We start from the raw sequence: 9,408 nt of genomic DNA on the forward strand, positions 1-9,408 counted from the left end.
TAAATTTAATTGTTAAAGAAAGACAAAATATGATATAATTTAACTTTACTGTAACAACAAATATTACTAATAAATAATGTTTTATGTGAAAAAGAAACTATTTGCTTTTTGTTTTTACTACATATTAATTGTAAGTATGTATTGGTACCCGTTCTAAAATATAGTATAACAATTAAGAGGGACTTATAAGACAGTTTATATTTACCGTACTCTAATCAGACTAACATAAACAATTATTTTTAAATAAACAGTTTTTAAAATAATAAGATTGAAAGCCCGAGTTTGTAAATGCTGTTCTTGTTTAACCAAACATGTCAAAGAAGCATTTAAAAATGGCCGCAGCCACGAAGTATTAACCAAGAGTGATTTTGAAATTGCAATCGATATATTCTTATAATCATCGTAGTAAATACGTCAATGGCCTACCCTATTTATAGTACCTAATTCTTTTTATTAGTCTGCCAAGTATTTTGACGCAAAAGCTTCGCGAATATCGATTCATACTTTTACACTTCCGCCTTGTTCATGAAATTTATCAAGACGATTTCTGAGTTAGTCGTGTATTACTTATTTGAAATGCATCTTTTCGCACAATCGGCTCTATAATACTTGCAGGTAAATGACACCTTTCTATTCACATAAAATCACGTTCTTTTAAAATCGCATCGCGATAAAAGTTGTGCAACAAGGTTAACTGTGAGAAAACAACAAACAGAAAGGTACTTTTTCAAGATTGTAAGAATATTTTGTGCAAAGAACATGTCGCCCGGTGTTAACGATGGTCCACGCAACACAGGCACACTTCCGAAAAGCAATAGGAGAAATGATAGAAATAGAGAACGGTCAGCTGCTAATCAATTTGCATTCCGTTCTGCTTATCATGGACATACACAGCACTCTAATAATTTGGTAAACTAATAAAAAAATATGAATGATACCTTTTATTTTTAATACTTTATTTTGTATAATACGTTTTTTTTTCAAGTCAAAATACTTTCTAGAAAGTAAAGGAATTGAATTTTAATAAATTTTAGTAAATTTGAATAAGTTTAAATAATTCTGCTGTAATTTAATTTACATATTTTCATTTAAAGAATTCCAGAGAATATCATATTGTTAAATAATATCTAATACTATAAATAGGTAAAAATAAGGTATTAAATTTTGTGTAACTTGAACTTTCCAAATGAAAACTTTATACAGCATTCTGTATATAGTAGTTTAAAAGATAATCTATTAATAGATAGCTGAATAGTGGGGAAGTTCTCTCTAAGAATATATATCCAGATACAACCCTACTTTGAGGCAGTAGAGTTTCAGTATTTCAGTCATCATTTCTAGAAAACTTAAACAATTATTTGTGTATTTAATTGATTTTTTATTTTATAAATTATATGTGGTAGCATCAACTGGATTGGAAACCAGTCGGTGAACAAGAGCATTCAAGAATAACAAAGAACAGTAACACAAGATCAGTTTCTTCGGTACAGTCTACATCCTATCAAGACATACCCGAATTTGGTATATATTAATAGGTCTTGTTTTTATATCTTTTTAGTGTATTTATTAATAATTCAAAAATGTTATTATCTTAGTATCATTTGGTAGTCGACGACCATACAATTACAGTGCAGAAGAATTCCCCCCTTTGCAAAAGATGGTTCCTCCAACTGATTCTCAAACTCAATCTCCTCCAAGGCTTCAAGGAACAAAACCTTCTAATGTCGATAAAATGGTAATATACATTTTTTACAATACTAGAGTCTCCTATATTTCTTTCACCTAAAATACAACTCTTTTTCTAATAGTCTTCTACTGATAATTTCTATTTAATATATTGCAGCCTGATAGAAGCCAAGTAGAATCACGTTTAAATCAAATTAGAGATTATATCAGAGTTACATCAACTCTGATGGATTCGCTTAATCAGTCCAGTGATCCAGTAAGTATATATAAGATATTAGTCATAATGTGACGTTACCTTATCTGTTATATTGTTAAGTACTTTCCTCTACATATAATTATACTATAGCGTGCACAAGCTCAAAATGAGAAGTTAAGTAGAATGGTGGAAGATCTTCATGACAGTGAAAGAAAGCTAACTAAACTCTTGGAACAATATCAAACTCATGGGGTATTTTGTGAGGTTACTGAACTTATAGAATTGTTATTTACTAACTGATTAAAGGGTGTACATAACTTTTTGTGCATGCTTTTTTAATTTAAAATCTATAAATTATATTCCATATGTGTTGGTTTATATATAGCTAGTTTTTGTTTTAGTCTATGATAGACGAATTATAATAGTTTTCAACTATTTCTTTCCTAGAATGGTGAAAATAGTAGAGAGGATGGAGAAGAAAATGGTGATATAAATAGAGAAATGCAACTACGTAAAAAAATGGAAGAATCACAAAGGAAACTCGCACAACTACAAGAACATCAAGCTAGTTTGGTGGGAATGCAATTACGTGTTCGAGAAAGATTAAATGAAGCACGTCAAGCTCAACAAGCTCTTTTACAGCAAGAAAATCAAAATTCAATTGGCTTAGCATTACCATTACCCGCGAACGTCGAGCAACTTGAAAATGAAACAGCTGCATTAAGGGGAAAACTGGCACAACTTCAAACAAAAAAGAAAAATATGGATCATCTTGTGGCAGAATTACAAGCTGCAGAATCTCTGTCTGATAGGGGTAGTTGTGTTAGTACATTGTTTCTTTTATTAATTTAATGTAGTTAGAAATGATGTAGTTACAATTATCTCCTCAATATTGTAGAGTTCTGAAGGAGTTCAAGGAAGACATTCGAGAAGGAGTTCTTCAAGGAATTTTGGAGTAGACAAAGCTGCTGAATTAGAAGCTATGAAAGCACAACTTGCTCACTTGAAGTCATTAATGGAAGAAGCAACGAAAGTACGTGAATGTCTCGATTCCAACTCTGATCCTGAACCTGAAGTAGATGTAAACAGTGAAACTATAGCTAATATGGATGAAAACGAAGATGAAAATGGAACGAATACTTCATTTGAACGTCAAAGCGATATGGATGAAACAGGTCACGAAAAAATCAGAAACACCGGGGAAAGGCCAACTTTCGAAGAAATTCAAGTATAAATTTAAACGCGATTAGAAGCTATGTGTAATATTGTGTCTCTATGAAACTTAATTTGCAGGCAGTCACGCGAGAACTTCGAGAACAATCAGCTTTGTTACAATCTACTAGAGCAGAATTGCAACGAATAAAGCAACCATTATCAGCAATGCATTCTAATTCTACATCTGTGTTCCCGACTTCAACTCCTCCTCCATCGCTTACAACGTCAATCAGTTCTGAAAAAAAGCAAAGTAACAACAGTAACTGCGAAGTTCAATCGGTCCAAGAAAAGAGACGTCAAATTGATGATATTGTGCGAAAGGTATTTATTTTATATTTCCTTGTACATAACAAAATAGCATTCGATATTTATTCTATTGTTTCATTTTATTGAACAATAGGAATCATCTCAAACATCTAGCATTAATCGCGATATGGGAGGACCAAGTGATTTAAATAGTCACAGAAGTTCTAGTTCACATGTTAGTCATACAGGTACTCCTGCTAATGTTTGGCCTCCTCCAACAACGATAGGTAATCATCATATATATATATTATCTACATTATATTAATTTTAAAATTACATTTTGATGTATAGGTGGATCTAATGATCAAAGCGTAGATGGTGTATCTTCTGAAAATTTAATGGACATCGGGCCTCAAACAGCGGCAATTGAGAATGGATTTGGTGGAAATTGGTGGACTTATCCACCGCCTCCGTTAAATCAAATGCAACATGGTAAGACATATGTATAATAGAAAAATTTTTTAGTCAATATTTATATAATATAGTAACTTTCAAGTATATCTTTTAGGTTCATCAGAGTATTATCGACAATTATTACTAGGTTCTCAAGCTCAACAACTTCAAATGATGGGTACTACGATACAACAATGTTGTCAACTGTTATGGTCTCAGCAGCGTGAATTACAAGCTATGCGTGTAGCTATTAATCAACTACAAGTTCATTTGAGACAAACACAGTTACAACAGCGGAATAATAGCGAGAATAATGATGAATATTCTAATTTAAGTCGTAATATTCATCATCTTGGTGAAACATTAGATTCTGCATTACCACCAAGTTCATCTTTACCGAATCTGGTGTCACTACCAAATTCTTCTCCTGCATTATCCCACGTCGTTGCAACATCTTCTGTTAATTCTCAACATCAACATCAACAACAATTGAATAATCAAGTTCCTCCTGGAAATAGAGCAAACAACTACTGGGACAATTTCAGAAGGTAATAGTATATACATATATACATATGTCAACTGACATGAATCTCATTTGTCCTCGTGCAGTGGAAGTATCACTTTTATTGATACAACAGAATCATACACAATTTAAGATTTTCAATCATGTAATCATATAATAGAAAAGTGTATTTGATAAAATTTCGAAATATAATTTGTTTTATGATTTAAGTAATTCAATTTTACAGATCTTTTCTCAACGTGAAATAATTGATGTTTCTTTTTCTATTGAATATCATTGAAAAAAGAAAATATTTTTTTAATGAATTTAGGTGTTTTATATTCAGTAGAGATCGTGCACATCCATCTCCTATCTTTGTGTAAACCTAATGTATCATTACATAAAGTAATAAACATCACGATCTGTCTCTGCACTTTTTGTCTTGTACTTCTTACTTATTACTACCCTCGTTTAAGCCATATCACACATAAAACCTGAAAAGATTTGATTTTATAGACCAACGTTTAATAAATAAGAATCTAAATGAGGATAGTATATTGGTACGTAAATTATGGGTATGTAATATGTGTTTGGGAATATATATATAAATATATATATATATATATATATTTTTGAAATATTTTGACCTTAACTAACCATAAACACTCAGTCATTAATATCCAAAACTTTTTTCTTTCTGTGATATCTTTGTTGTGTCTTTTCTCCATTTTTATAAACAATATACTTAAAAACATACCATTCTTTATCATCTTAACTACATCACACATTCTGCTTTCTTAAGCATGGTATGAATAGCTTGAATATGATTATATATGTGAATTGATAAATATATGTTTCTTTCCTACATTTGCAGCTATTCCAGACAAAACTTACTCTCAGGAAGTGCAAAAACCGTAACTGATGCTACCTCTGGAGCTATTGCAAATTCAACTTCGGGAAATACTATATCAAGTGTTAATACTTCTCTTATGTATGTAAAAATATAAATTATTTATAATATTTGGAAATGTAATGTATATTTTAACATATTATATATTTTAACCAAAGGAAAGACAAACGCAATCGGGATCAAGCAACCGATAATATACCTTTGCCTTCATTAAGTGGAGTAGAAACACAATATTCTTCAAATTTGCAATTACAATCTAATTTACAGCAACAAGAACGGGAGAATACCGCTATGCGTAGTAATATTTTAACAAATGAAATGTCTCAACAGCAAGTTGATAATCTTTGGGAGGAAACAAATTCATCATTTCGATTACCATCTGTAATAAATGATGATAACCTGTTTCAAAACTTAAGGTATATTTATCCTATTGAACCATTTTTCAATTATTTTCTTTACGAAAAAATTATACTGAAATAACATTTTTGTTAATTTGGTTATATAGCTTTGAAATGAAAGAAGTATTAAGTTCACTGATCTCCGTGAATAAAAAACGACCAGACTATCTTGTTATTATATTAAGAGAAATTAAGGCAATAAGCGAAGACCACAGATTGCGGCCTCGTTTATGGAGATCGTTGCGTGCTCTACAAGATACACAATCTTTAAGCAATCCATTGGTTTGTGCATTTATAAAATGTATCTGTAATTAAATAATGATTTTTTAATATATTTGTATCTGTTTAACTTTATACAGAATGAAACAACTGATCAGACTGCCAGTGAAAGTTGTCAGTCTAGCGATGAAGATTCTGAGGCAGATGTAATATTAGGTTTAAAACCAGCAAAACATTCTATAGCAGAATTAGTTTCATCATCTCAAGCAGGAATTTCATCATCTCCTACTGCACATGTACCTTTAATAGATCATTTGGACATGCCAGTAAATATTATGAAGCATAGTATACTTTTAAGCTTTTAAAAAAATGTTTTATATTTGTTGTATATTTTATAGGGGACATCTTCAGGTAATTCTACAAGTACTTTGCCTTTAACACCTTCCATCAAACCAGGTTATAATGAAGATCTGGCAGAAGCAGATCAATCTAGACCTGAATCTTCCGATAATCAACAGGTATTTTGAACACATATTTAATAAAGGTTATTTAATTAAATAAAATAAAATAAGACATGATTAAATGAAATACAATCCTGTACAATAAGCCTCCTGAAAACGAAGAAGAGACTGAACAAGGCCAAGCTGAAGCAACTGGACAAACTGAATTTGCGCAAGCGAGGTTTGATGGTGAAGGGGATTTGGAAAGTTTAGCTGCTAAAGCTGAAGATGAATGGACTGAAGGCAATGCAATAATATTTTGATATTGAATTACGTTAAAAAGTATCTTTAGTTGTATACACAATAACTGAACATATGTTTTAAGTTTAACATATGTTCTTTTTAACAGAATTGTGATACAATCAAAATCATTATATCATTTAATCCTAGGTGCAATTTTGATTTTTCTGTAAGTACTATTTATTCATTTACACATTAATTGAAGTACTTCTCAATATCAATAACTTGACTACAAGCATAAAAAATGTGACATACAAATTTTTTATCTTTAATGTGTATTGTGTAGATTATAATAAAAGTTGTAATTTAGGAAAATAAGTATTTATTTTTTATTATATGATACAATGTAGTATAAGAGCATAGCGAATGTATGCTTTGTGAACAAATACAAAAAATATAAACATTAAAAATGTTATTGTTTAATTACTCTATTTAAAATTCTGTTTCAATACAATTGTTATCAATTAATTGCAGTCGATGAAACTGGTATATAGAACATCCATGTGTTTCAAATAAAATCTTTTCATATTCAACAGTGTTTTCAATTAATTTATGCCCACTATTGAATAATTGTATATAATTTGAATTATTTAAAATATCGTGATTACCTGCTGTCCAGCAGCAGTTTTCTTTTGTAATCATAGATTCTTCTATATTATTATCAACAGTATTTATATGTAATACATCTGATTCGTAAGGTCCAGTACTTGATCCACAGTCCTTTGTACTTCCTGTACCACCGTGTACATTGTCCTTACCACCGCCTCTGAAAGGAAACCCATAGCCTTAACCCTTAATTTAACTGGGTATCTCCTATGCCATTTATCTTCTCAGCAAATTGTGTCCTTACCATCAAAAAAAGACCAAACTTACTAAGTGTCATTAGTTTATGAAAAAATATTAGCATCCATGCTTTCCATTGCATACCATTATCCATGGTACAGAAGATGACAGGATGCATTAAGCTTCAAAATAAATTTAATGCCAGCATCGGATGAAAATCTCTGTGGTCACATGTAAATATACAACCCTTTCCCCACAGGAGGGAAAACTGAATATTCATATATTTTAATATTTATTATTAGCGGGTATATCATAGCGACATTAAATAAATCTCACAAGTTTTTAAAACTTCTTGTTATTCAATGTAAATACAATGAATGAATGAATCATAATAAATATTTTCCCGCGCTGGAAAATCTCCCGCTTAAAAGTAAAGAAGGAACAAACAACGACCTCTAACAAGATCTATTTGAAGCATATACAAATATAAATTGACGAAATCGCGGTCTTGTAAAATGTGCTAGCAAATAGAGCGTTGAAATATTCTTATTTATTCTTCACAGAAGAAATGGAAAAAGATAAAATTATGAATCTATTCCTACCTCTCCGAAACTTTTTCAGTTGACTTGTAGGGTTGAGATCGCTGTTGCATCGTTTCCGATTCTTCCGTTGTAGAACATCCGCATCGTAAGCTACCCGTTGTTCAAGTGGTAGTTCATCGTTAGTTCTTAACCGATTTTGTACTGTCGCTTCGAGAATTACGGAATCGTTATTCAAATAGCCTGATGCCATAGAATAATCACTTCCGTCCTCATCAATTTCCATAACCGTATCATAGGAGTAGTAATGGAATGACGATGGTTTTGTAATTCCGATATGCTCGGACATAACATTATGCTGATTTTCTTTTTTACAATGCGGTACGCAACCGTAATATACGTTTGACGACATGAACGATGGAGCGACGGTTCTTGCGTTATACATAGCATCGCTTGTTACAGCCATACTTATTCTTCTTTAGGCACCGATTTTCTATATTATACCGAATGATACGAAAGCACGTTATTATATATCACTTATTGTTAGATATGTATGGTTAATCACGTGGTAGACAAGAAAACATAAAACAAACTAACGGAAACGGATAAAACGTTTACACTTTCCGAGAACAGTAACGAAAATGGTTCGGGTCAGAAGCCGAATTCTCTCGAGCAATGAATCGGCAACGTTCGGCTTTTCTCGCACGATTTAGTTAGTTTCTTTAAATCCCCACCAACTCATTTTCAACAATCGACCCACGCATGAAAAATTTATATCGCTTGTGTCAGAATCTGACTCAAGCTTTTAAAGCTGCTTCTGACTAATAAATTTATTTAAAATTTGATTTTCAAATAATCGAAATAGAATCCCGACGTTTTCATACAATTTATGATTCCTGACGTCATCGTGACTCCATTGGTCAACTTCTTCGTATAATAAACGATTGAAAATATATATTTTGTCTGAAAGAATGGACCGTTTAGGTATATTGATGTTTTTTTGGCATTTAAATAAACACAATTTATAGAAGAAAAAAAAAACAATCCACAGAGACAAAAGATGGATAACCTAGAGTATTAACTAAGTACAAGATAGACCCGACATTATATGGCATATCTGTTCTTTGGTCTCATGTAATGACAGATCCAGAGTCGTTGGTCGGGTCTACTCTGTATTTAGTCAATGGCGATAATCTGTGATGATAAGTTCAATCAGTGGTCGGTATAGTAAGGAAACCCATTCGACAACTGGTAAAGTATGGTATTACCAATGTTTCTTGTTACCGACGAGGTACTTGTCTGCTGTTACGTTATAAATTCTTGTTACCATAAATTGATACAAATATCTATGGTAACTTTCTATTTATCTTCGAAGCAAGTTCACAACAGTTAATAGCAAGACCAAAGGATAACTAACTATCAAATTGCACAGTCAACTGTTGTTAAAACACAGAAGAAATTTTTGTTAAATTCTTGCTTTTGCAAATATCGTAATTGTGGTAATGGTCACTTGCAACTCTG

General features: G+C 31.5%; 2 protein-coding genes across 10 annotated transcripts; one reads left to right on the plus strand and one right to left on the minus strand.

The window, feature by feature from the left end:
• Nucleotides 1-315: 315 nt before the first annotated feature.
• Nucleotides 316-7,098, plus strand: LOC126868648 (uncharacterized). Of its 4 annotated transcripts, none has more exons than XM_050624371.1 (18): nucleotides 316-615; nucleotides 733-909; nucleotides 1,404-1,521; nucleotides 1,596-1,735; nucleotides 1,844-1,942; nucleotides 2,033-2,146; nucleotides 2,330-2,704; nucleotides 2,781-3,110; nucleotides 3,176-3,418; nucleotides 3,498-3,630; nucleotides 3,695-3,835; nucleotides 3,912-4,344; nucleotides 5,173-5,289; nucleotides 5,367-5,624; nucleotides 5,714-5,888; nucleotides 5,966-6,151; nucleotides 6,224-6,343; nucleotides 6,433-7,098. In XM_050624371.1, exons 2-18 carry the CDS (start codon nucleotides 760-762, stop codon nucleotides 6,586-6,588), a joined length of 3,288 nt encoding a protein of 1,095 aa, XP_050480328.1. In that variant the 5' UTR covers nucleotides 316-615; nucleotides 733-759; the 3' UTR covers nucleotides 6,589-7,098. The 4 variants fall into 4 exon arrangements, with proteins under 4 accessions (XP_050480328.1, XP_050480329.1, XP_050480330.1 ...); XM_050624372.1 differs by having other exon boundaries at nucleotides 757-909; XM_050624374.1 differs by lacking the exon at nucleotides 733-909 and having other exon boundaries at nucleotides 317-615.
• LOC126868650 (uncharacterized) lies at nucleotides 4,386-8,572 on the minus strand. 6 transcript variants are annotated; one of them, XR_007690673.1, is made up of 3 exons: nucleotides 7,951-8,097; nucleotides 7,174-7,569; nucleotides 4,386-4,792 (listed from the first exon to the last, which is right to left on the minus strand). XR_007690673.1 is itself a non-coding variant. In XM_050624377.1 (3 exons), exons 1-3 carry the CDS (start codon nucleotides 8,351-8,353, stop codon nucleotides 4,770-4,772), a joined length of 582 nt encoding a protein of 193 aa, XP_050480334.1. In that variant the 5' UTR covers nucleotides 8,354-8,572; the 3' UTR covers nucleotides 4,386-4,769. The 6 variants fall into 6 exon arrangements, 2 of the variants coding, with proteins under 2 accessions (XP_050480334.1, XP_050480333.1); XR_007690675.1 differs by having other exon boundaries at nucleotides 7,174-7,331; nucleotides 7,439-8,093; XR_007690674.1 differs by having other exon boundaries at nucleotides 7,174-7,331; nucleotides 7,416-8,093.
• Nucleotides 8,573-9,408: the final 836 nt, after the last annotated feature.

The sequence above is a fragment of the Bombus huntii genome, chromosome 8 (assembly GCF_024542735.1).
Source record: "Bombus huntii isolate Logan2020A chromosome 8, iyBomHunt1.1, whole genome shotgun sequence".
In the NCBI taxonomy this organism is placed as follows: Eukaryota; Metazoa; Arthropoda; class Insecta; order Hymenoptera; family Apidae; genus Bombus; species Bombus huntii.

Excerpts from the sequence above, each read along its gene's own strand:
- LOC126868648 (XM_050624371.1), top strand. The coding sequence starts at position 760 with ATGTCGCCCGGTGTTAACGATGGTCCACGCAACACAGGCACACTTCCG. Across the intron at positions 1,522-1,595 it reads TCAAGACATACCCGAATTTG|TATCATTTGGTAGTCGACGA; the intron begins GTATATATTAAT and ends TTATTATCTTAG. Across the intron at positions 3,419-3,497 it reads TTGATGATATTGTGCGAAAG|GAATCATCTCAAACATCTAG; the intron begins GTATTTATTTTA and ends ATTGAACAATAG.
- LOC126868650 (XM_050624376.1), bottom strand. The coding sequence starts at position 8,353 with ATGGCTGTAACAAGCGATGCTATGTATAACGCAAGAACCGTCGCTCCA. Across the intron at positions 7,330-7,950 it reads ACTGAAAAAGTTTCGGAGAG|GCGGTGGTAAGGACAATGTA; the intron begins GTAGGAATAGAT and ends TTCCTTTCAGAG.